General features: G+C 34.9%; 2 protein-coding genes and 1 pseudogene across 3 annotated transcripts; 1 reads left to right on the forward strand and 2 right to left on the reverse strand.

Annotated features, from left to right (window-relative positions):
• The first annotated feature begins 508 nt into the window (after nt 1-508).
• LOC114731940 (uncharacterized) lies at nt 509-3,962 on the forward strand. 2 transcript variants are annotated; one of them, XM_028919210.1, is made up of 7 exons: nt 509-737; nt 1,313-1,445; nt 1,568-1,671; nt 1,897-2,068; nt 2,157-2,297; nt 2,393-2,613; nt 2,656-3,962. In XM_028919210.1, the coding sequence occupies exons 1-7, from the start codon at nt 688-690 to the stop codon at nt 3,524-3,526; spliced, it is 1,692 nt and encodes a 563-aa protein (XP_028775043.1). In that variant the 5' UTR covers nt 509-687; the 3' UTR covers nt 3,527-3,962. The 2 variants fall into 2 exon arrangements, with proteins under 2 accessions (XP_028775043.1, XP_028775033.1); XM_028919200.1 differs by having other exon boundaries at nt 2,393-3,962.
• A 2,839-nt stretch (nt 3,963-6,801) lies between these two features.
• LOC114731910 (somatic embryogenesis receptor kinase 2) lies at nt 6,802-13,278 on the reverse strand. The gene is made up of 11 exons (XM_028919170.1): nt 12,883-13,278; nt 11,845-11,977; nt 11,633-11,704; nt 10,454-10,597; nt 9,772-9,843; nt 9,593-9,664; nt 9,396-9,508; nt 9,155-9,286; nt 8,732-9,073; nt 7,841-8,235; nt 6,802-7,401 (listed from the first exon to the last, which is right to left on the reverse strand). Exons 1-11 carry the CDS (start codon nt 12,965-12,967, stop codon nt 7,087-7,089), a joined length of 1,875 nt encoding a protein of 624 aa, XP_028775003.1. The 5' UTR covers nt 12,968-13,278; the 3' UTR covers nt 6,802-7,086.
• Nucleotides 13,279-20,834: 7,556 nt separating this feature from the next.
• On the reverse strand, nt 20,835-27,008 carry LOC114731971 (exocyst complex component SEC6-like; annotated as a pseudogene).
• Between the last annotated feature and the right edge of the window lie 5 nt (nt 27,009-27,013).

A 27,013-nucleotide genomic window follows, 5' to 3' on the forward strand; every position in this document is an offset into this window, starting at 1 on the left:
GACATTCAACACCCAAAAAAAAAAAACCATATAAATTAAAAAAAATAAAAATGTTAACTTTATAGAAAATAAGTGTATAATGGGTGTCTGGGTGTATAATATTTGTAGACAATATTTCTCCTCCATCATAATAAAAAAAAAAAAGCTGGCAAAATACATAAATAAATACTTTAAAAATAATAATAATAAGACAAGAAGCATAACGGACAAGAGCGGTAGGAATAACAGAAAAATGAATCCAAACGAGAAACAACCAGTCAGCTTCGGCGTAACCTACTCTTCCTCCTTTTTGGCCCCACATAAATCCTCTCCTGAGTCCCGACTTGGACTCCCGCGTTCTTCACTACGTATCATCCACTCGCATTCATAAATATATAATCTATCAACTGGGTTTTCCAGATCAATCAATCCTTCCTCGTTAAGAAACAACCAGTCAGCCAGCAGGCCTGTGGCTCCCCGTTATAATTTCGTCCTCATCTCTTTTCCCATGCCGTTCCTCATCTTCGATATCGCCTCACCAAGTTTTTTCTGTTTTCCTTCCCATTTCTTATTCAAACTTGGCTCATATTGGGAATTCTGAATTGCCCAGTTGTCTGCAACGTCGTAAATTCTGCGTAGTGTTTTGATTTTGATCCCCCGTTCTGTTTTTATGCGATTCGGGACACTGGATTGATAGGACGCTGGACGATGTCGATTCTCGGGTCCTTCTTCAACAGGGGTTTTATGGCTTCCAAATGGTAATTCATATCTCCTGGATTTATTTTGTTTGTCGATAACTCATGTCTGGTCCCAATCCAAGTTTTTGTCTGGCTTTTGTTTTCCTATTTTGCATATATTCTCGTAGTCATTTGGAATGCATGAATACGATATCCTCGAATTCTTTTTAAAAGGAAGGACTTTTTTTCTTGCGGCAGGAAGGACTCGTATCTAGATCCTTTGTTAATAAAAATCGGAAATTATTACGCGAGCTTACCCTGTTGAGCTAATATTGGATTATTGGTCATTTAACCTGAACTATTCTTGATAAGCCCTCACCTATCTTCCATTATGAGCTTTTCCTGTCCCAGATCTTCTACTGAAAATTGCAGGTGTTTCCTTTTTTGGGTTCCAGTTTGATTGTGTCTGTATCTGAATCAAGGGGATAGTGTATTTTATTCATTTCTTGATATCCACGTCTCATTCGATCAACTGGACATGAGTTCATTCTGCTTTCAATGTTGTTTTTTCTTCTTCTTTTTGGTTTTTTGTTCATCCGTTGTCTAATTTTTCTCTCAAAGTGATTATATTTTTCCCGCAATGTTGACGCTCTCAGCAAAACCCTGCTGAAGCTGACAATTCCACGTATAAAGTTATTAAGAAACAGAAGAGAGATTCAGTTAAAGCAGATGCGCCGTGACATAGCCAAGCTCCTTGAGACTGGTCAAGAGGCTACTGCTCGAGTCAGGGTATAACTGATTCTCATGAAATATTATTTAGCTTTTTTACAGAACTTTAAACCCTCAGCCCATAGAAAAGTCTCTTCAGTGAACTACTTTTAGAGCTATTGTTGATGAGATGACCTTTGCAGGTAGAACATATTATCAGAGAGGAGAACATGATGGCTGCCCAAGAGATCATTGAGTTATTTTGTGAACTTATCGTGGTCCGCCTTCCAATAATTGAATCACAAAGGTATCATAGAAAAGAAAAGCTTCACTCATTCTTTAGTTTTGTGAAATCTCAATGATTTCATTAGTAGTGATTCCTCCATGGAACATAGTTTGCGGGGTTAATCGTCAGGTTCCATAAATCTGTATCGAACTGCTGGTGCTATGCTTATTATCGATGTTTATCCATTCATATTAAGAGTCGATCAAAATTTTCTAAGTATTCGTCCAAATCCTCAATACTGCACAGGGAATGCCCTCTAGATTTGAAGGAAGCAATATCTAGCATATGTTTTGCTGCTCCAAGATGTGCTGATCTGCCAGAGTTGCTGCAGGTGCAACTACTATTTGCATCTAAATATGGAAAGGAATTTGTATCAGCGGCAACTGAGCTCATGCCAGATTGCGGGGTTAATCGCCAGGTTCCATAAATTTTCAATTTTTGTGTGCATGTCAAGAAGACTAATTGCTATTTCTTTCTGTGACATACTAAATTTGATGCAACCGCAGTTAATAGAGCTTCTATCTGTTCATGCTCCATCGCCAGCAAAGAAACTGAATCTTCTCAAAGCAATTGCAGCTGAGCATGAGATAGATTGGGATCCAGCTGCTTCAGAAGCTGAGCTCTTCAAAAAACAAGAAGACTTACTGGTATGTAATTGGCAGTAATGGCTAGCCAAGAGAACATAATTTGTAATCATGATAATGGCAATTTCGATTATCTTTATATGTCCTTTTCTTTTCAGAATGGCCCAACACAAATTTCTAGCGAATTTAAATTGATCCTCCCTGATGAAAAGCACAATGAAGCATCCTACTCTGCTACCAACCAACCCAACCAAGAGCATCCTGAAGTTCCTCAAGCACCAATCCTCTCGAACGTAAATATTGCCACAGCTCCAGAAATGGCCACTCCTCCGTGTTTTCCACATCATGAAGCTGAATATCTCTCATCAAGTCATTCTGGAGTTACTGAAGATGTAAAGCAGGAGCAAGTTGAAGAAAGATCAATCATACATAAAGATGAACCTCAAACCTCTGGTAGAACGGACAATAAGCAGTTTGTGCCATTTATCTCTCCTCCGTTAGCATCAATGGGATCATTTTCCACAAGGCAGAGTGATTCACCTCCCTCGCTTGAAAAGAAGTCTGAGGCCGATGCAAATTTGCAGGATGTGTTGGATGCGGCTCATGCTGCTGCTGAAACTGCTGAATGTGCAGCAGCTGCAGCTCGGTCAGCAGCTAGTCTTGCAGAAATCCGTATTAACGGGCTTACCAAGAAATGCAGTGAGCACGAAGTAGGTAGTACCTCTGAGAATCCATTCCATTCTGGTAGTTCTCAAGAGTCTGTAACAACAGAAAGGGGACTTTTCAATGAGCAAAATACCTTTAATGACTATGATGGCAACTTTGTGAATGAACTGGAATCTCATCAGGATCATCATGCAGCTAAGTCAGCAGCGAGTTTTGAACAAGTCCACATTAGCGATCTTACGAAGAAAAATAACTTATGTGAACCAGATGATGCCTCTGAGAATCCATTCTATACAAACAGCGCAGATCGATCTGCAGTAGACGGGAGGCATTTCGCTGAGAAAAATATTGCAGGTGACCATGAGATGGAAACCCATCGGGCTAATAATGCCTCCACAGGACCTCAATCATCAGGTTCTCCTTCATACGACACTATCAAGGCAGATTCTAATTCTTCACTTCCCAATTATGAAACACTAGATGACAAATCATCTACTAGTCTCCGGGTTAGGAATTTACCTTCGATGGAAGATGATTTATATTCTTCGTACCCCAATCTATTTACCTTTCCGAACTCAAATAAGGGACCTCAGACTGGTTCAGATGCTCATCATTCCAATTCATGACCTGTGACGCAGAGTTTTGGCTTCAAATTCTTACACTACATGCTGTGGCTTCCTCTGCATCAGTGAACGCTCATCGAGCATTCAGTTGCTGCGGTTTAGAATCCTTTTTCCCCTTTCGGGACACCAAAGTTGTTTGATGGTGGTTAAGGCTACAACAAATGCAAAGAACCAACATTGTATAGGAAATAAGGAATTTCAAATTCCGTAGTTTCATGGGCAGCGCATGATCTTTGCTTTTCTTCTGGTAAAAGATAGACGGAGAATGCTAAATGGGTAAGTATTTACAAGTTCTTGTGTAAGTATTGTAATCTTGTAGATTGGGGATTTCCAGTTGTATCATTTTACTGGTAATTCTGGACATCTTTGAAGACATGTTTCTATATTTAAATTTCGGCCAAAACAAAAGTTCTATATAAAAAAATCCTTTAGAAGCGCATGCAAATGTCAAAAATGCAATCTCTATTGCCTGATTTGAGAGTTGTAGTTAAAAATTTAAAAATTAATATGAAACTGAGAGTTTCTTTATGCACATAGAACAGACTTTTTTAATACACATAAAACTGAGACTTTTTCAAACACTGTAAATAGAAAAATGTCAAACTACGCATAATTTAACATAAAGCTTTCTTTAAAATTGAATATCGCGATCTACCTTAAAAAAAAAAAAATTCCACAAGAACAAATAGAAATAGAATCCCCTTGTGGCTTTTGCGGGTGTACATTCCCCTTCTCGCTACGTTCTCCATTTCCTTTTCGGCAAATTAATCAAGGGAAAATGACACTAAAATACCACTTGAATTCCAAAAAGATATATAAGGGACCTGAATAAGCAAAATAACAAAGAAGGCATCAGGTATCAATCTGGAATTTTGATTTTTGGCCTAAAGACTGGATTGCCCTTATTGTGTTCGCTTCCTCCCAGCGAAAGCAATTCCCCCCACTCGGCGAAAGAGAAACTGCCCCCACTTGGTGAAACCAATCCATCTACTCGGTGAAACCAATCCCTCCCCTCAGTGAAACCGAATCCCTCTACTCGATGAAACCAATCCCTCCACTCCACGAAACCGAACCCCCTCCAGTTGACGAAACTAAATCCTTCGCATCACCATTCTGTAGAGATTGTTGATTTGGTGGGTTTTGGTTGTGGGAAAAAGGATTTGTAGTGAGAGAGGGAGTGAACCGAAGCGGAAAGATGAAGCGGAAATCAGAAAACTGGCAAGCAATTACGTAACGTAACTGCTGTCATATGCTTGCTGGTTTTTGGTAAATCCCATTACGTGAATGGTAAATTTCACTATACATGTAGTTAATTATGAATTTTACAAAATACATATTGTGATTTACAACTTTTGTAGTGAAAGTGACTACTTTGTTAATGGGTTTTGCAACCTGTTTTCAGGAGATAAACAACTTGTTTGTAAAAACTAATAAAAGTGACAACTTTTGTAGTCACGTTGAATTAACTGGTTGCAAAAGCCATTTAAGAAGTGATCATTTTCACTATAAAAGTTGTAAATATCACTGTGTGTTTTGTAAAATTCAGCGTCAAATTTTATTGATTTTTAGAAACAAGTTGCTCATCCCTTGAAAAGAGGTTGCAAAACTCATTTAAGAAGTGGTCATTTTCACTATAAAAGTTGTAAATATCACTGTGTGTTTTGTAAAATTCAGCGTCAAATTTTATTGATTTTTAGAAACAAGTTGCTCATCCCCTGAAAAGAGGTTGCAAAACTCATTTAAGAAGTGGTAATTTTCACTACAAAAGTTGTAAATCTCACTATGTGTTTTGTCAAATTTAGTAGGAAATTTTATTAGTTTTTAGAAACAAGCTGCCCATCCCCTGAAAACAAGTTACAAAACCCATTGAATAAGTGGTCATTTTTACTACGGAAGTTGTAAATCCCACTATACGTTTTGTCAAATTTAGCATGAAATTTTATTAGTTTTTACAAACAAGTTGTTTATCTCCTGAAAACAGGTTGCAAAACCCATTAACAAAGTAGTCACTTTCACTACAAAAGTTGTAAATCACAATATGTATTTTGTAAAATTCATAATTAACTACATGTATAGTGAAATTTACCATTCACGTAATGGGATTTACCAAAAACCAGCAGGCATATGACAGCAGTTACGTTACGTAATTGCTTGTTGATTTCCGCTTCGATTCACTCCCTCTCTTACTACAAATCCTCTTTCCCACAACCAAAATCAACAATCTCTACAAAATGGTGATGCGAAGGAGTAAGATAATAGCATTTCCAACATTCTTCTTTCCTTCTTCCCGCATTTCATCAGCGTCGATCTTCCTCTCTCCTTTCTCTCACTTTCAGCTTTTGGTCTTCCCGCATTCATCAGGGCATTTTGGTCTTTTGGCCGAAAATATGAATTCCAGATTGGTACCCAGTGCCTTATTTGTCATTTTGCTTATTCAGGTCCCTTATCTGTCTTTTTAGAATTCAAGTGGTATTTTATTGTCATTTTCCCATTAATCAAAGTCTCGTTTGAAAATAAAACTTCTTTTCACATATTTATTTATATTTTATAAATTATGGTTAAAAAATTACTTATAAATCATTTTAAAAGAACTTTATTTTTTGATAATTATCTTATAAATTATGATTAAAAAATTATTTATAAATTATTTAAAAAGCCCATTCTCTCATTTCCTACTTGGAGGAACTACAAAAGACTGTCACATCCTGTCAGCACTACGACCTGCTCAGTAACGAATAACGATGACCATACGTGTTGTCCTATACTTCCATGCTAATCTTAATCGATGACATGGAATCATTCTCTTCTTTCCCCTATTTCTCGCCAGCCCTTGGAATAACGATAAATAGCACCATTCGAGACGTCATTGACCCACACTGATAAATTCCACTAAATAATAAAATAAAATATAAAAAAAAATATAAATTTCACTAAATGATAAAAAAAAATAAGATGTATTTAACATCCCAAAATATTTGTTCAGATACATCCAGCATCCTGAAATATTTTTTAAATGCGTTTAGCACGATGAAGTATTTTTTTGCCTTGACACTAGATACATCAAAAATATTTTTAAATGCTAGGCACATCTAAAAAAAATAAAAATACTGAATACACCAAAAAATACTTCATAGTGCTTAACGCACTTAAAAAAATATTTTAAAATATTAGATACACTACAAAATACTTTATGATGCTGAATGCACTAATAAAAATATTTCGGGTACTGCATGCGCCTTAATTGAATATAGAATTGTGGATCGAGCAAGTCTACAAAATTCAAGATGAAGTTGTCATTGTTTCATTTGATGTAAACATCATTGTCAAACTGCAGATGATACAGATGGCAACTCATGATAAAGCTAACCCCTATGCACAAATGTAAATGAATACAATGCACTGGACTTACAAGAGGCATAATCAGGATGTGATACTCAAAAGGAACCAAAGGGAGGGTCGAAGGTAAAAAAAAGAGAGCTTCTATGGTTAAAAGAAGGGAAAAAAAAAGAAAAGAAAAGGGGATAAATAATGCTTTCTTTCTTTACTTTTCTACTGTGCTAATGTCACCTTGGACCAGAGAGCTCAACTGCATGTAGATTTTCGGTTGAGTCAACAAGCCAATCAGAACCAGGATGAGGGGCTAGCTCCACTTCCTGGCGGTACACTTCCACCTTTTGCCACTCATCCCATCGTTCTGCCAAGCCATCACCTTCAAGCATTCTCACGACTTCTGACATCTTAGGCCGGTCCAAAGGGGAACCTTGCGTGCACAGCAGTGCAACCTGAATTAGCTGTTCGACCTCAGCTTCAACGTAATTGTTTTGTAGATCAGGATCAACCAGCATTTCCAGCTTCTTCTCTTTCAGAAGCCCTTTGACCTAAGAACATATTCAAGAGTATGAGATTTGTAGGTGAAATGCCAAAAGGAAGCTTTAGGCAAGCATAGAAATTGGGCACAGCCACTCAGCCAAAACCGCGATGAAAAGACTGAAATAACACGGGTGCGAACTGCAAACTGACATATGGACTTTTACACAACTCATCACCAAATTACTTTCTGCTTTAAAAAAAAAAAAAAGAATAAAAGAAAGGGTTCCTCCATATGCCAGCCATCATTGGGTATAGCAAAAAAATAATAATAATAATAAAAAAAGGTACTACCTCAGGTCCTTAATATAAGATTTTACAAACTAAATCTTATATTAAGAACTAGAGGTAGTGCATTTTACAAGTTATTGCAGGACGTAGTCACATAGAATTAAACAGCAAAGGTAGATTGCGGTTGAACAAGACGATACACTTTTATGGTAAACATACCCAATCAAGCAACATAACATCATCATCATTTGCAAGCCGGGCAAGGTCGAAGGCTCTTTGTCCAGTAATCAACTCCAAAAGCATGATGCCATACCCAAAAACATCAGTTTTCTCAGAAGATTTCCCAGTAGAAAGGTACTCTGGAGCTATATGCCCAATTGTGCCCCGAACAGCAGTTGTGACATGGGTATCCTTGTAGTCCATAAGTTTTGCCAGCCCAAAGTCGCCAACAACAGCCTCAAACTCCTCATCCAACAATATGTTCGCAGCTTTCACATCCCGATGGATAATCTTGGGATCACAATGATCGTGCAAATAGGAAAGACCCCTGGCAGAACCCAATGCTATTCGCTTCCTTGTTGGCCAGTCCAGGGGAGGTTGATGTGCTGGGCGCTCTGGAGTAATGCAAATACGAAATCACAAGGCGAATAGAAAAAAACTAGGGAAAGCATCTCATCTATGAGGATCAAAAACCAATTATATGCTGAAAAATGATAGGCAGGCTAACCCTGAATCATGATAATTCAAATTTAAAAAATCATTGAATATATTCAATTTAAAACGGACATGGAAGCAGAAAGCAGAGGCATCCATAAATAATGAGGGGAATAGTAATTCTAACATTGCCGTCCTCTCCCCAACCATTATAGATAAAGGAGATGCTAACCTCACTTTGTTGTACAGGTTAGCATCATCTGCGTCCTTCCATTGGACCAAAAGACAATTTTAGAAAACACAAATGCAATGTCATGTAATCAAAGCTAATAGCATTGCCATTAGAAGGTAAAATGCGCTTGCATTAATCATGCCTTGGTACATTCTATTCAATGATTAACAACCAATCAAGCATACTGACTTTAAAAATATAGGTAAACAATGCCAAACATCTACCTCTTAAGCATGACGCAACACTCCCATTAGCCATGTATGGATAAACAAGCAGCCTTTCAGTTGGTGTCATACAGAATCCTCGCAAACGAAGAAGATTTCGATGTACAGCCATGCTGATCATCTCTACTTCAGTCTGAAATTGAAGCTCCCCACCAGGTGTCCGCTCCTCTTTCAGTCTTTTCACAGCAACTAATGAACCATCAGCCAGGCGTCCCTTGTATACTTTACCAAATCCACCCCTTCCCAGAATGTTCTTATTGCTAAAACTATCTGTTGCAACTTGCAGTTCTCTGAGTGAGAACCTTTTGAGCTGCCCAAGATGAACTTCAGGATCCTCTTCAGCTGCAAATATACTTCAAGTCAGAATCTATCTTACCAGCTTGGTCCAACAAATCTAGTACTCATTCAGATGGGAATGCTAACCAGGCACATCAAAGAAAAATTCTTGTGGTTTCCTCCGACTCCACCATGCAAATGCAATGGCAGGAGCAGCAAATAGCAAAGCAGCACCAGCAGCAACTCCTCCAGCAATTGCCCCAGTGGCACTATTACCTCCTGTGATTGGTTATTCAGAAGAGCAATTGCAACAGAGAAATTGCCAAACTTGAAAAGAAAAGTGTCATCTAAATTCTGAGATTGACATCAGAAACAGCAGAAAGATTACCCGGGGCAGAAATTGGGGTTGGTGGGACAAAAGGGGGCGGAGGAGAAAATGGAGGAGAACCAGGACAAGGGTGCCCAGTGACTGGCCCACAAAGACCCATGTTGTTAGCAAAACTGTAGAAAGCAAAGAAACACAATCAGAAAACATTGCAACCAGGATTAGTGCAGGTAAGAGTAGCACTTGTCTCAGTGAGAAACCTGATAGGAGTGAATAATGAGAAGGAACCATTATCCGGAACCACTCCAGAGAGACGGTTGTTAGATAAATCCCTGCAATTTCATGTTAAATAAATTGAGAACAAAATAGCAGCGGGGCACATGCAATTTAAATTAAAGTCATGAAGTAGCAACATATGTTAAAGTAAACTAGCACTCACAGCACTTGGAGAGATGAAATATTGGTCAATGTCATGGGAATGGGACCTGACAGGCTGTTGTTATTAAGCCGGCTATCCTTAGACAGACATACCAATGAAACAGCATTAAAATCTATATTGATAGCTAAGAAAAAAAAAAAAAAAGACGTGCAAATTGACAGGCACAGGCATGGTATTATTGAACAAATAAATGAAGGCAAGTCTCACCAAACAAAATGAAGAAGGTAAAGTGATTTTGGACAAGGGGAAAGAAGTTACAAATGTCCCTTCCATATTTAAGCTAGTGTGCCCAATCCAAATTTAAATAGATCATTAGAAAAGGACATGAAGCTCTCGTTTATAGTAAATAGTTATTTTTCTATCAGGATGGTCCAATAAATTCCTTTTGTTTGGTTCCAACTTCAAAGTGTAAATGCTAAAAAGCACATTTGAAGGTTTATGTATTTGGCATCGGCAACATAGTACACAGAATTTTGCATCAAATGAGATTTTCTTTGGGTAAAATTGAAAGTTAATTTCTAATTAGTACATTTTTTGGTGAAATAATTCTTATATATTTTTTCTTATAACTCTTTACAATTGTTTTTTATCCCTGCATCAGCTAATCAACCCTTCACAGCATATATATTTAAAAAAAATTGCAACAAAAAAAAAGGTTAATGCCAACAATAACTACACTTACAGGAATCGCAACTTTGACAACTTGCCCAAAGAATCTGGGATAGGACCAGTGAAACTGTTTAAGTACAGATCCAAGCTCACCAAGCTAGTAAGATTCCCCAAGTCACTTGGAATTGGGCCAGTTATATTATTGCTGTAGAGTTCCCTGTTATTAAACTCAAATTAATATGTATATCAAATAAATATGTTAATATCAGATATCAAGATCGATATTTATTTTAATTAATTAATATATGTGTTAAATGGCGTTCTGTAAGCCTTTTATTTCCAGGTCTTGCGCTTATGACATTAAGCCATTAATGGGTTTTGCTTCAACATCCAATTGTTCCTTACAGGTGTAATAATTTATCTCTCAACCCATATAAGATTAGGACTAACACCCAATTCTAATAGGGTACGTTACATGAGGTTCTTAAACAGCAGGCATGATAAACCCCCTGTTTGAGCGAGTAGAAATCGTAATCTTCAATACGCTCCACCATAAACCCCATGCTTTCATACAACACAAGCCCATAACTCAAGATCAATAATAAGAGAATGATGTCTGCATTAGAGTATAATGTGCAGCTGACCAAACAAAGGATGCAGCAGAATGAGAACAACTCTATCAACTTATAAATTGGGCCTTCCTACTCTCATCAATCACACACCAAAGGACATTTCTCATAAATCATAATTTCCTCAACCAACGGGGATGTTAATTCAAGGGCAAAAGATAATACATCATAGTAAAACATGAAAAGGTCCACTTTTCAACGATTAGAGCCTTTATGAGCTTCAAAAACCCATAGAAAAGTTGTACTCACAATTGTAGAAACCAGCCCAAAGAAGGGGCAATTAGAGAAATCAGCACTATTCTCTCTCTTTTTTTTTTGGGGGGGGGGGGGGGGGACCAGTACCATTTGCGAGTTGCAAAAGAGGGATCAGGAACATTCTCCAAACCCGTCTAGCCACCACCTTTCTTACTCAGGGGAAATATATATATATATATCGTACATCATACTCAAGCCCCAAAACTCAAATCTATAGAAACGGGATGAAGAAAGCCCCATTACTTGAGATGGTCTTTATTTTGAAGCCTATTTGTCCCCACCTCATTGCCTCAAGACAACACAAAATTAATGACAAAATGACGAGGCTCAAGAAGATTGAAACATCAAAAGATAAGGGCGTAACATACAAGTACTGCAAATTCTTGAGCTGGCCAAGTTGTGGAACAAGTTGACCAGATAAATCAGCATTTCCTAGATCCCTGACATTAGAAATAGCAAAGATGGGGAGGGGGAGAACAGAAAAGGCAGTGTTAGAAAAGCTATGAGAATAAATTGTATGAGAATTTGCATATGAAATAAGCATCTATATGTGATAAATATTTAGAAGCAGACAGCTTACACTCTTATTACACTATTATCATTGTTGCATGTTACATGAAACCATGTGCAAGGATTGACAAGCGTAGGGTCCCAACTTTGTAAAACATTGTTAGGGTCCTGTAAATTTGTCCTTAGGCTGTGTAAGGCGTCACCTGCACACAGATGTGAAATTAAACAATCAGGTGGGGTAAAAATCATGATACAACTCAGTGTCAATACAACATAGACATCTTCGATTACTAGGATGCAAGATGATAGGAGTAGAATATAACACTATGATTTACATGTATCAAAGCCACATTTGTTAGAAATTGCAAGTAATAAACACATAGCAGCATGTTGAATAACTCATTCAAGCACAAAAATAAGTTGTCCAGTGGCTGAACTACATGAGACAGGTCGCTAAGATCTTTTCTCATCTAACCTATTAGAAATGTTAACCCCAAAAAAATTCTATTGCAATAAGTAGCCCTGGTATAGTGAGACATCGCGCATGACAGAACTAAATTGAATCGGGAATATCTCGAAAACGCAATTGAACGACCAACATTGTTACTATTCCATGTGTGACCCATTCATTGCCGATTTCGCAGTGCGCAAAGAAAGACAATACTCAGAACATTTAAGACAGACTAGGCAGAAATGCATTGTCTTAATCAAATGTTTTTACAGACAATACCATCTATTGCAATGGAAACCTTACGTCACTTCTCAGAGATGGGATATCTTTCAGGATTCCTTGAGCTAAGAGATCACTACAAGTTATCCGTTCTAAATTTTATTCTATAACGCTCGGTAAAGAAAATTGAGAAGTTCAAAGAAGTACCAAAAGTTAAGAATTACAATAAGAAATATTGCTTCTAGCTAGCGCAAGTCCTGCGGATGGATCCAGATGCCCGAGGGAAAGGGCCTCATTTGCCCAAATAATCACAATCAAAGAAGTAACAAGCAAATGCTCGAACAAATTTTAAGAAAGAGCATTTTATTTTACAGCAATGACGAAAAACAATAGCATGTCACACGTGAATGAGATAAAAGCCAGCAACTTCTGACAAACCTTCCGTGTTTGCAGAAATCAACCACAATGGATGAACTAGCAAGACCCACCAGATGAAAGCAGAAGCCCAGGCCTTCCTATCCATTTAAGTGAGTAGCCAGAAATCAATGATCCAAATAATATCTGACACCCCAGTACCCGGTCACAATCCCCTTCTCTTCCCCCAACCCAACCAAGATTGTCCAAAACCCTAGCTCCCAAATCTCATATGAAACTCCCTCAAGTTTCCACCATTACCACGCAGAAGCATCCCCGCCACAGCATCAGAACCAAACGCCAATATCAACAAAATCAAGCTCTAGTGAGTTAACACAGGTAGCCAAACATGGAACTCTTTTCAAGAAAATATCCACGGCATTTCTTCACTTTCCCTTGAGTAAAAAACTTTAACTTCTCACTTCTTCGCAGGCTTAAGAACACAAACACTCTTTTCTCAGCCAGTCTGAGTCAGGCAGTGTGAGATTGTTATCTTCTTTTGAGTGAGGCGTGCACAGGCAGTGGAGAGAGAGAGTGACCGGGTGTGGGTGAGAGAGAGGCTGAGAGAGACAGGGAGAGGGGAGGAAGCTGCCCCAACGGTGCTGACCGCTGCCCGAAGCCAGTCAAAACGCCTTCGCGCTATAACGTGGATAGTGACGTGACTCTTCTTCAGGAAAAGGGCCAAACCAAAACTCCGTTTCTCGGGTCAAAATAGAAGGGGGCTCTGCTGGGTCCCATGCCTCCTGATTGCCACATAAGATGTTTCCAATATTTATTTAATGCATTAATAAATGAATGATGATCATTATTATTATTATTATTATGGGCACTACTGCCTTTTGGGAGTGGTATTTATTTCGTGAACAGAAGATGATAATATATGAGAATATTGTTGGGTTCGCCACATTTAGTGATTTTGCTATGATGGGGCATTTATAGTTATAGAGCCCTTGGTTTAATAAAGGAGCTCATTTTGTTTGTCAAAATTGATTAGTTGCTGGTTTGGTATAAGCAAGCATAATTTCTTTTAGGTAAACTTCAATTTTTATATGTTTGGCAAGAAATTAGGTGTTTCTTGAAATTGAGGCTGCATGCCAATGACTTCACGAATTTGGATAAACCATTTTGAATTGAACTACCACTTTGTTTTCTTTCGCATTTATGGTTCAAAATGTAATTGCCCTGGAAATCATTAATTTGAAAAATACTTTTCTAATTCCATTCATGGGGCATATAGAAATTGTTTTGATTTTTTACATAATTTATTATATAAATATATAATTTTACTTCTAATTTATTATTTTTATTATTTTAGACTTCTCATTAAAATACATATATTAAACAGGGACAAAGATTAAAAAAAGTTATTAAATTTTAGCGTACGTTAATGTTATTGTTATTCCTGAAAATTTGATTTAATTTTGTTTGTAATCTTTCTAATTTCAAATCATTGATTTTAACCCATCTGGTTTGGTAAAGAGTAAAGACTTAATTTGAGTTTAAATAAATGAAAAAAAATCAAAACTTATCAAAAGTATAAGAACCATCTATTAAACTCAAACAAAAAGAACTGTGAAACTATGAACACTAAAACTAATAATTTGAAACTATAAAAATTAAAAAGTGACAATAATACTAACTCTAAATTTTAAGATAGTATTAGTGAGATATATTTTGTGCCATGTCATCCCTTCGCTTCTTTTAGTTTTATCCAAAGGTCCAAAAAAGAAATAAAAAATTAATGATATCAAATTATATGTACGTAGCTTTGTCATTTGGAAAAATAATGATTAACAATTTGACTGTGGAGTAAAACCAGGAAATTAAGTCAAAGCCTCAAAGGCATGCTTGAGTAATATATTGCACTCATTATTACCACAAGTATTTTTGTACAGCTTATATGCCCTTTATAAAAAGGCTTGATCATTAAAGTTCATCTTTTAGTTTTACCTCTCCGCTACAAAATTACGATGCTTTGGAGATTCATCTAAATAAAAGCAAGCTTGCCACCCATAAAAACTTTGATCACGAGAGTTTATAATGTAAATACTCATGATATAATTATAAAAAAATGTTTTTATTTTTTTAATTTAATACGAAACAATTAGAACTTATTAGTCTTAATTTTTTATTCGCAATCACAACATCACACCACATCTTTAATTTCTTAAAATAAAAATGAATTTGTATTCTCATTTTTTTAAACTTATTCTTATTAGATAACTTTGAATCATCTCAATTAATTTCCTGCATAATATAGCCTAATACAGTGGGTTGCAAGAGCAAGCAATTCGGTTGCACTCTTACCGTCTCTTATCAAAATTAAATCTATAAATATCATATAATCTTTAAAAGTGCTAACGAGCACAAGTAATTCCATTTTTTCCTGCAAAGAAAAACTTATGGGGAGAAAGTTCTTGGCCATTGCAAAATGTGTTACATCCTCCCTAGCCAAATAACTGTCTTATTTAATTCTAATAAGATGAACCACAAAATGAAAGACATGAAAATTTGTAGTAAATTAGTTTATACCTCCGGTCATAACTATAAAAATTAGTCAGCAGTTCTAAATATAATACTACAATCTACTTTCTCTTCTAAATTTATAATGTGTTGTTAAAAATATCCCTATTGATTTTAAGGTACTTTCACCTAAATGTAATTTCAATATACGTGGTTGAATAATGGTAATTTAAGGAAGTCAACACATATTTATCACAAATAACTAAATTAACTATAATTTTCTTAATCTTCCCAAATTAGTTATCTAGCTCTTATATTAAGGAGTGTGGGTAGTAGTATATAACTTTTAATGCATAAGATGCGTAAATTAGACTATATTAATGAATAATGAATTATGCATCAAGGACAGATTCACATCCCAAGTGGGTCTTCATGGCAAGGTATAATTAAAGGCGTCATTCTTTCATGAAAACATGAATTAAAGAATATGGTATTGTAAAAGTACAACGTCCATAAAAATATATATTAGCAAGTTGACATATACTTTAAACTTTTTTAACCAGGAGAAAATTCAGCATTAACATCGCTTTTTCATAGATGAACACCCGAATTAAAGATGGTATTATTATTATTGAAACAAAAGAAGGGTCAATTCAAAACTGAATAAAAATTATACGATTCTTAATTTCTTATTTTAATCCAAATGATTCGGCATTATTAGCTTCTTTAACACCTACTTTTTCTTCCGTTTAATTTCCAAACGGAAGAATTCTCTGTGTGAATTTTAATCAACACATCAATACAATTTATATAACAAGTTATGATGAATAATACAAATTATTCTTAAAATTTCATGCGATTGAAGGGGCAAAAAAAAAAAAAAAAAAAGGGCCATGTATGGTTGCCAGATAAAGCCTAAAATTAAGCAGGGGATGATGATATGTGATATTGGGTTAGTGTGGAAGAAGTTTCAATTTGTGGTGAGTCAAATTAGCGGAAAGTTAGGGCATGTAACACTGTACACTTTAATTATTTTCACCTTATCCTATCTAAATGTTGTTGACTATTATTTGTGGCTTATAAACAAGTTTCTTACGTGAAGCCTTGCTTTATGCGTATAGCTGAGTTTTTTTTTTTTAAAAAAAAGTGTCATGAAAATTGAAATGATATTTCATATGGCAAAATGAGCTTTTTAGGGGTAAAGATTAAACAAAGAGGTCAAAGTGGGGTCACTCGTCACTACACCTAATTATAAAGCATCAATGACTACTCACTCGCATCAAAATGCATTCACTTTCTCCATTATTCAATTATATGTTTTTATAAATTTGAGTTATATTGCATTCATTTCTTGATATAAAAACCAATTTGATTTCTGATTCGATCCTAAATATAGAATCTCAATTCACTTTTTTTTCTCTGATATTTATTTATTTATTTTCTTCTAAAATAATTTTTGTAGTAATTACACATGTTAAATATTCCATTAAATGTTAAAACTAATACATTTAATCAGCAATGGTATTTTAAGAGAGACAACACTCATTTATTACAAATAGCTAACTTAGCAAAAAATTTTAATATATTCAAATTATTTAATTAATTTTTATATTAAGAATCGGATGTAGTACATGTTAATTTGAAAATAAAACTCATTTGAAGCAGGAAGAAATTTTTTTTAAAAGAAATTCCGAATCCGGTTGGCAAATTTAACAATTCCTTGATTCGTCCACTAATTGAATCGATGTTTGAGAATATTAGGTATTATACCACACCAAACCACTTCTCACCTTTTTCTTTTTTCCATCCCAAAAGTCATTTCTCGTTTTTCTTTCAAAGCCATTTTCATTAACAACTAGTCACCACCCCCTATCAACAGTTGGAGCTCTGTTGACGGCGACGGTTTTATTGTCATAATTTTGTTTTGTTGTGAATAATTAATAGGGATTTATAGATTGTTAGACCGAACTTGTTAACTTACAATCTTGTTAAGCAACAGTTATTTCCACAACAAATTACTCCTCCAGTCCTTAATATAGGATTCAATTATTGAGTTAGTTTTAGTCCTAAATATAATATCCATTTCTCATATTTATCAATTTTCTCTAAATTACCCCTATGAATACTCCCTCAACTATAATCAAGTAGAAGAGGAAGAGGGGTATTAACAAAGATGATTATAGTATTTTAGAAAAAATGTGTCATATTTATTATAATTAACTAACTTACATAACTTCCTTATTCTAATCAAATTAGTTAAATGAATTTTATATTAAGGACCGGAGGAGTAGTTATTTATTGTAATCATGTAGGAATTGGCATGAATAAATTAACTATTTAATTTGAACATTATTTACATAATTTGTGTATTTACATTTTAAAAGATAGTAGATAAATAAAAAAGAAAAGAAAAGAAATTTGTTGAGACAGCACAAATGGTGCCTCCAGGTTTAGGAGGCAAAGATTGAATTGATAATGCTGAAAAGGACACATTCTCACTTGTTTGTGCCCAAAACCATCCAAATGTACAAACCCATTCAATTTGGACGTATATAAATATTTGATTTGTGACTTGGGAGGGAGCTACTTTCCCACGTGTGTATTTTCTATAATATTTTTCTTGGACATTAAAAAAAAAAAAGGAAAACTTAACAATCATCAAATATTGGTGGGGGGGCCCACCGTCCATTCAAAAAGTGAATCGCCTTTCTCCATTTCAGGCGGGGCCAACCCCCCATGTCTTGTTCACACCTGCCCACTTTGGTATACTGGGCATGTGAAGTCTACTGACGATGATAAAGTGATTTTTTAGTGTATAAATATGTAAAAATAATTTTATTTGTGAGTTTTTCAAACAAGCACTGAAAAAGTAATCAACTTAATCAGAAGTCTCAAATTTAAACTAAAACATGTAAGTGTTATACATTTGATGGTACTCCTCCGGTCCTTATTATAAGACCCCATTTGACTTTTTATTTGGTCCTAATTATAAGACCCCAATCCATTTTGTCTCTTATATTTATGCATTTTTTTCCAAGATAATCCTTCTAATAATGATAGTTTTAGCCAATATATTTAATTAGCAAGAATATTTTAGGAATGACAACACTTATTTATTATAAATAACCAACTTAACTTACTTCCTTAATCTCCTCAAATAAGTCAATTGGGTCTTATAATTAGGACCGGAGGAGTAGAATATGCTGCATGAAATGATCCTACCTAATTTAAGTCAATAGGAATAAATCATTTCTCCAAAGCAGAGTCACAAAGTTTGCCGTGTCAAGAACTACTCGTAATTCATTTTAAGATATAGTATCAACAAGCTTTGGGCTAACATATTGCATTAAGATCACTTTTTTCTCTTTCTCTTATGTTAAATTAGCATATAAGATAGAGTCGAAAGATCTTATATTGCTTAACTTTAGCACGTTATGTTTAGGTACTATGACTTAATCTTGTTACTTTTAGTATTTTAATGCATTTTGATCCTTATAAAAAAAAAGATTATAAATAAATCATTGTGAGAATAAAAAATTTACTTGGTTTAACAAAATGATTTAAATTTAAAAAATTATTTTTTCCTTATCCTATCACATTATAAATAAGCCAAGAATAAATATTTATCGAATCATAATATTTACAAGCCTTGAATGCATGGGTTCTTCCAAGTTCTGTGCAATGTTCTTTGCTCTTTCAGTATGTCTCCACATGTTTTATTGTCTTCTATATGATTTTTTTTTAATTTTGTCAAGGATAAAAAAATGTTACTCTACCATCTAATTCATACATCAATGGTGGGAAAATGTATATGGTTTGGTAGTATATTTCAGGTTAAAAAGAAAAAGGCAGCATATTTATTTCTCCCTAAAACCTTCGGCCCATAAGCCCCGTCTTGCTTAGTCGTCCAATCGTGGCCCATCTCTTTTATGAAGCCCATTCAGCGCCATAACACGCGTCACTTTCTTGTAAAGAATATAACCTAGTGTTCACCACATACATTTTTTTAAAAATAAAATTACCAATGATATTAAAATATAAGTAATTACCTAAACATAGACACATTAAAAAAATAAACATAAAATGACAATACACATTAGACACCTACTAATAGAAAAGATCACACAGCAAAACATGTAAACCACATACATGCATGTATAATTATAAATGGGGAGATTAAACCTTGGTATAAAAAATGAAGTTATTTAAATATAATAATTTCTGTAACATTGAACGTGATTTGAATGCCCTATTTGCATTTGTGCATTCTTTGATTTAAAGTAGTTTAATTGCATATATTTTCATTTAGGTTTTGATTTCTGCATAATATGTGAGAAAACATATTTACTACCTCCGGTTTTAAATATAAGAGCTAGTTGACTAATTTGAAAAGATTAAAGAATTAAATTAAGTTAGTTATTTGTAATAAATAGATGTCGTCTTTCCTAAAATATCCTTATTGATCAAGTGTATTGAGTATAACTATTATCATTAGAAAAACTATTTTAAACAAAAAAATAAATATGAGAGGTAGTGGATTGGAGTTTTATATTTAGAACTAAAATAAAAGTCAAACGAAATCTTATATTAAGAACCGGAGATAGTAATTTACAAGAAATAAAAAAGCAAACCCCAATTAGATACTCCCTCCGTTCCTTATTATAAGAGACATTTGGTGCTTATGGCATGTTTCTATATATAAGAGACACTTAAAAATTGTCTCTATTTTTTTGTGTTGATTTCCTATTTTACCCATATTTATTGTCTCCAACTCATACTCTCTCTCCTTCCCACTTCTCTTTCTTTTAATAAATTACCATTATTCTCTCTCATGTTCTCTCTCCTTATTAATGAGGGTATTTTTGGAAAAAAAATTATACTTTTTACATATTAATTGTTCTTAACTAATTTTAACTGTTTTTTTGATCAACGTAATTCGGTTATTCGTCTCTTATAATAAGGAACGGAGGGAGTATATCAAATATATAACGAGTCAAATTATTCATAAACAATTAATAATATTACTTATTACTCAATTAATGAATAATGATTATAGTGATGGGATCCGACTATTGCTCCCGTCTTGCTGAGCTTGCCATTCTTCAAACTTCACTTTTTAATTTGTGTCTTTCGGAATGGGTAACATATGGAAAATTTTCTCCTCTTCGTCACTACGTGAATGCCATCCCTAAGTGTTTTTTTTTTTAATTAAAAGAACAGGCATTACTGACCTGAGATTACCTGAGATTATAAACGGGATAAAACCGACAACCTCCCATTTTTCCATTTACAGAAGAGTGTTACAGGAGAGTGTCAGGGCCTTTGGATTACAAGGCTTTCGGTATGCTTAAGTGTAATTTAGCTGCTCAACTTCATCAGACCTCTCGCGTCTGTCACAACATTATAATTATAACGATGTTGTAATTCTTCAAAACAATTTATCCCTAATTTCCATCCTTTTTTTCCCCTCCAACTATTAATTGTTTAAATCAATCTTCTACTTTCAACTAATATAAAATGTAAAAGCTCTTCTGATACACAAAAAAAAATCCATACGAATGAATAGTGTTATTGCTCAAATTTCAGGTAATACCCAAGAATCAAGATCACACCCAGTTATTAGGAAAACAAAAGCACTAGAAGACCACAAGAATAAAACAAACACAGCGGATTGACTGACTTCATTCAAACAATTGGTAACACGCTTCTCAGTGGAAAATCTCTGTAATCTAAAGATTTCTAAACATCAAACCAACAGAATTGACTACTGGGAATTGAAGTTACTCTACAACGAACCGAATTCGGTCTAAGTGCTACTTTTTTAGATCTCTACAATTCCAAAGGTTGGCTTTTGTCTGCCCGCCTGATCCATGTCTTCATTTGGTAATTGGCCTGCATTAAATTCAGGCGTGATTTGTAGGGCTGTACAGCAGCCAAAAGCAACTGCTTTGAAATCAATTTCAACATTGAGATAAAGTAAAACTGAGAACGACAACTGGTACAAAAAGCTAGCACGAAGTGACCCCCATGAGATAGCAGAGCAGAACAGAACAATTGAAATAAGAAGGAAGAAATCGTACTTCATTTAAGCGATTTAAGTGAGTTTACGCCAGATTGATTTTGATGATGCATTTAAGCACTTCACTCGTGGGAAAACAAAGCCAGTCTTGGGAGGTCTTCCATCAATAAGGGAATTTTCATATATCTCCCTGCACTCTTGTATGACCTGGTTAACAAAGATAATTACATATCATAAGAACTTGAGAACCACAAAATTTCTCCTGAATAATGACCGATTGCAATTTTTCTTTTTCGACATTGTCCTATTTCTTCCAATTACAAGTTTGGGACAACTAGTCTCCTTTAAATGATAAAAACACCATGGGACCCAGAAAATAAGTTCAATATGCTGTAAAGAAGTCCGTACAAGAAATGTTCCCTCCAGAATGCACCCAAGGCTTGTAGAATGGCAAGGACTACGCTTAATAGTTGTTAGTTGATACTACGTAGATTCACCATGCATTTTCTCTTCTGATAAAAAATAAATTTCCATGAAGGCATACCTTATTATTTACATCCATAGAATTGAACACAGAATTACCACTAAGTAATACATTCATATTCCCTGCTTTAGAAGATATTTTGAGTTCAATGTCAAGCAAAATAATCATTGAATTTTATTTACCTCCTTGGCATCCTTACGAGGAATGCCTTCTCGAAGACCAACAAGCTTCTCTACAACTTCAGCCTATAATAGCAGAGAAAACTAGTTAATCAACCGGGACTACTGGAGGTTTAAAATTTCATGAGCTCTGAGACATTTTCTTAAAAATTTAATAAATAAAATTTTTTTCTGATAGGAAAAATGGAAGAATAATATAATAAATGAGAAAATTTACTATAGCAAATTGATCATGTGTTGGTTTTTATTATATGTTTTGGTCAACCTTTTCCATATTTTAATTTTTGGTCTAATTCTGTTCTTTATTTTGAATATCTGTTGCTGGTTAATATCCCAAGATTCTAGGGCATTTAGGAGGCAGATCCTTCGTAAAAATCACAAGGATTCATTGAAGATTAATGGGCCGAAGTCATATGCTGTTTTTTCCCTTATTTTCCCGCTTTAAGAGTCTAAACTTCTGCTAATGTTTGTGTCCGTTTCCTTTCATTGTTGAATGGTTGAATCTTTTGTGGCCAACATTCTCCTATAAATTGCAATACACTGCTCAAAATAAAATGAGAAATTTCAGAGTAAAAGCCCTAGAATACTTTTATTTGCATTCATAGATTAATCAACTATAGTTGAAACCAGGATCATATCGAGGATAATAATACCGGGCAGTCTGGTTGGTGTTCAAGAATATTTGTATAGATGAGTGTGAAGGTATCCAAACTCTCTGCTGAAGCAAGTTCCCTTAAGTCGCTGAGAATCCTCAATCTGCTTTCAACTTTCTAATCCAATAGCAATGACATTACAATAAGAAGCTTCAGAATAGTATACCTAGACTAACAGCACAATTTGCACATTAAGAACGACTATATTTAGAAGCATAAGATGAAGAGCACTTACAGAAACGCTTATATATTCCCTAAAAAAATCCATGATAACCTCTTCATCTAGCCTCATCCTTTCAATTGTTTCTTCTTTAATATAGTTTTTCTGCAATCCAATGATCGGGGAGACAATGATGTCATATAGATGGTAAGTTGTTATGAAGTGCACAGTTGAAGGCCAGATATCAAAAAGATTATTAGTAATTTGAATTAGGAACCTGCGTTAGAAGATGATCAATATAAACGACCACTGTTTCCTCAAGGCAGGCTTCAACAAATCTTCTAAAAGATCTTTCTTCAATGTACCTTAAAGTAAAAGCCATAACTGGTAAAATTTCCAGAACATACTAGACATTCAACACTCAAAGAATGATGCTGCATGAACCATTAAAACTGTAAACTCCAAAGAACATCAATTGGTGATCACATAGTTCTACAGCCCCTTTTCTTTCGCAATAGTAAATTTCATTAGTTAATGGTTAGGAATGAAACCAGGTTGCTGTAATGTGTAATGAACATCTCAGGGTGAGAAATATCCTTTCCTCCCCTCCAGTTTAATGCATTACACTTCCAAGGAAACAAAGGAATACCCCTTTCCTAAACCCTTACATATATGACCCCAGTTTGATTTGAAGCCCCTTGCCCTTGGGGGCAGAGGTCACTCTTTGTTGATTTTCTCTCTCCCCTCCCTTCAAAAAAGAAAACATGAGGACATATTCAATCCAAATTACATTTCAAGATTCCCACTGCACGATCAAGAATTTTTTTTCTCTCCTTTATTTAAGAAAGACAACTCATGATCCATAAAGATGCAGACATGAACTCAAGCATTCATTAGGGAATCAAAATGTTGCACGATGGAATTCAAGGAGCTACTACAAGCCATAAGACCTTTAATTCTAGTTGTCATAAGAAACTATATGGGGATTGTCTACTAAAATAAAGAATTCGAGGTCTGGTGGTTCAAAAAAATCGGTTCTTGGTTCTTTCTTCACAGCTTAAATATTTAGGTCGACTGGATTGTTGACTGAAACAAAAGAATACCAATGGTGGAAATATTTTGGCATAAGTGGAACGATGAACAAATTAAGATACTGAGACATGGAAATAAACTTACATTTTAACATCAGTAAAATAATCACCAAATGTTGCAACCAAGTACTCAGTTACTTGCCCCTCGCTCCACTCTGGCATATGCAAAAAAGAAGGCAACATTTCTAGTTAAAACAATTAGCTGAGTTACAAGAACATGTGCTTGCAAAGATAGGATAGAAAACATGGTAACTTGTTTGTAAAAAATTTAAATGTAACATTGTTACATGCAACATGTAAAGACATCCTATAAAGAAACCCATACCCTGATATCAGTAGGTATATAGCAAGCGATAGAAAGGGAACTTGGAATTGATTACAAATTAAGCCCTTGCAGCAGCCTTTTCCAATGATATCTTAAAGTTCAAGATAATGGCATTTTTTATACCCAATAATTATTAAGAGAATAAGAATACAGAGCTGAAGGACCAGGAAACACCCCTAAAGCGCAAAGAAACGGAGAGGGTATAGATGTCTGGTTTTATCAGATATTCCATTGGACCTTCTCTACAACATAGGACTATTACATTAATTACATTAAATATTATAAGAACAATAAAAGGTCAGTAGCTAATGGGTAAAGGTACTCAACCTGTCTGGTATAGCTTCACTAACAACTCCTGAACACCGGGATCTTCAAAAATCACACACACAGTTTGATGCACAGCTTCCTATAATCAAAAAATTTATATTATAACAGTTTAACCTTTTCCATATAACTGATTTCATCAAACTAAGAACCCAGACAATTAAGATAAACATGTTATCAATCTGTCAAACTGACTAAGAACAGACAAGAACATATATTATAATTTAAGGAAATCACATATTGAACTAATAATCATAAAATCCATCATGCTGAATTCAGCTGATTAAAATGATGAGGATTCAATGAACATCCACAGAGAAAGTATTAGACTAACACATTTGTAGACATTCTTATACCTTAGCAACATCTAGAAACCCCTTGCAGGTGTCTTCAAAATTAACCTGTAATGAAATGGCAAATCTGAAGATATCAAACAAGAAAAAAAATGAAAAACTTCACTACATCCGATATCAAGCTCAACAAACACACAGATTGCTTTTCTTTTCATATAAAAGAACCTATTTAAAGGGGAAAGAGTAAATACATGAGAGGAGGATGAAGTATCCACGGAATTGAAACAAGAACAGAAAAGAATAGAGCGACTTTCTTAAAAACACTAGAATGGAACACCAGAGGCCACAAAAGTTATTCCATTCCATTCCACAAAAGTAATCCTTGTGAAAAGAGCATTCCTTACTGACCACATGTTCCAAATCACAGCAAATTTAGAGGTGAGGATTAAACAATCAAGTCATCACGCAAATCTATATGATTTTGATCATCCATAAGTTAAACAATGTCCCATTGCAAGTCCTTGTTCAAGAATTAGAACTACTGGATCTAATCATGATATAAAATGAGAAGACAGCAAATATATTCGAGACATACTTTGAACTAACATTTAACAAAGGCCAGACATGGAATATTAGGAATAAACAAAAATAAATAAATAAATAAAATCCTATAGATGAGCATGGTCTTAAAACAATTTCATAACAATCTCTATAGCATTTCCTTCAGAGAGGAAAAAGAGTAAAAAACCAATAACTACTTATTTATTTTAAGATAAAGGACAGAATAGGACAAATAGTAAGAATAACGTGCATACACAACTACAGATAGATGCTGCTTAAAAGGGTTGGGGGCAAAAAGCCCCAGTGAACTCTAGTAAAACGAGAAATAAGCATACTAATATCCTCAAAAAGTATACTCTGAAAAGATCGTCATTTTTTGTTTTTACGATTTTATGTGCCTCCGTTTGCGGTTTAGTATTGACAAGGCTAGGATGGCAATTAAAACTATCAAAAACAAACTCTGGCACTGGTGGTGTTATTACATATACACTTGGTTTGGTCCAATTTTGGGATCAGATTGGAAAAATATAAAGAATGTTATTGCCTCTGGGCCTTCAGCATTTATTGACCATCCAAAATTTTCTTCAGAATGAAATAAATCATGATTCTTAAAACCAATTTTGAGAATTCCTAATAATAAGGCACCGGGAAATAGTGGGAACCCAATGCAGGAAAAATCAACAATCAACAAGGAAGAATGATATAAACATGAATTTGGTAAACTGCAATAACACAGAGCATGTCAATCATGCAACAGTTAACAAATAAATAAACTAGCCAGAACAAACACAAGAACCAAGCTCCAAACCTGCTCAGCAAATTTTGTGGAAGAGCTTCGATGGTGCTATACTCAGCTCCATTGCAAGATCATAGCAGCGCAAGTTGTTGTTTATCTATACAACGTTCCACAGAATCTCATGTTAACAAAAGCGCCTAAGCAATGCATTATTGAAGAAATATATTGATAGCCTAACACTAAAAGAGGTGCACTAACCATGGCACATAAAGGCTCAAGACCAATTTCAGATGCAGGTTCTTCAAGTCCCTTTCCTTTCAGCTGCTTGAAAATCGATCATCACCTGTAAAATTACAGAGTGTCAAAACCAGGATATTATTGTAAGAATGAATAGATTTTATCATGTTCCACCACTAGAAAAAATTTATTTGCAATGTCTTGTCTAACTATCACTTTTCACGAAGAGTTTGGATGCCAAGGTAAATTACCTGAATGGTTGCCAGGGCAATTCTGTATAACATGACATCAGTACTATTATCTCGAACAATTTGTACTTGTTCCCCAAGTATCCTGAACAGATCAACAGCTGCTGGGGTATATAGCTTTCCGTCTTCTGTTTTCTTTGGGGCTGCGTTTTATCAGCCTCCAATATATTCATGTACCATTTCTAAAAAGCCACATGAACAAAAGCATGATATTAGGTAAGACAAAAAAGAGATCCAAGGAAGAATACCAAATAATAGTCAAACAGATAAGGTGGCTAAGAAGTACCCTTGTTGTAGCTTGCATTCTTTCAACATATGAGTTCATTAGAGGATCCATGGCACCACTTTCAGAAACAAACTTGAGCCAGAGTCTCGTCAACAC

The sequence above is a fragment of the Neltuma alba genome, unplaced genomic scaffold (assembly GCF_004799145.2).
Source record: "Neltuma alba isolate B1F8T4 unplaced genomic scaffold, ASM479914v2 tig00002543_pilon, whole genome shotgun sequence".
In the NCBI taxonomy this organism is placed as follows: Eukaryota; Viridiplantae; Streptophyta; class Magnoliopsida; order Fabales; family Fabaceae; genus Neltuma; species Neltuma alba.

Excerpts from the sequence above, each read along its gene's own strand:
- LOC114731940 (XM_028919200.1), top strand. The coding sequence starts at position 688 with ATGTCGATTCTCGGGTCCTTCTTCAACAGGGGTTTTATGGCTTCCAAA. Across the intron at positions 738-1,312 it reads GGTTTTATGGCTTCCAAATG|CAAAACCCTGCTGAAGCTGA; the intron begins GTAATTCATATC and ends TGACGCTCTCAG. Across the intron at positions 2,069-2,156 it reads ATTGCGGGGTTAATCGCCAG|TTAATAGAGCTTCTATCTGT; the intron begins GTTCCATAAATT and ends ATGCAACCGCAG.
- LOC114731910 (XM_028919170.1), bottom strand. The coding sequence starts at position 12,967 with ATGGATAGGAAGGCCTGGGCTTCTGCTTTCATCTGGTGGGTCTTGCTA. Across the intron at positions 11,978-12,882 it reads GATTTCTGCAAACACGGAAG|GTGACGCCTTACACAGCCTA; the intron begins GTTTGTCAGAAG and ends ATCTGTGTGCAG. Across the intron at positions 9,074-9,154 it reads ATTTTTCTTTGATGTGCCTG|CTGAAGAGGATCCTGAAGTT; the intron begins GTTAGCATTCCC and ends GTATATTTGCAG.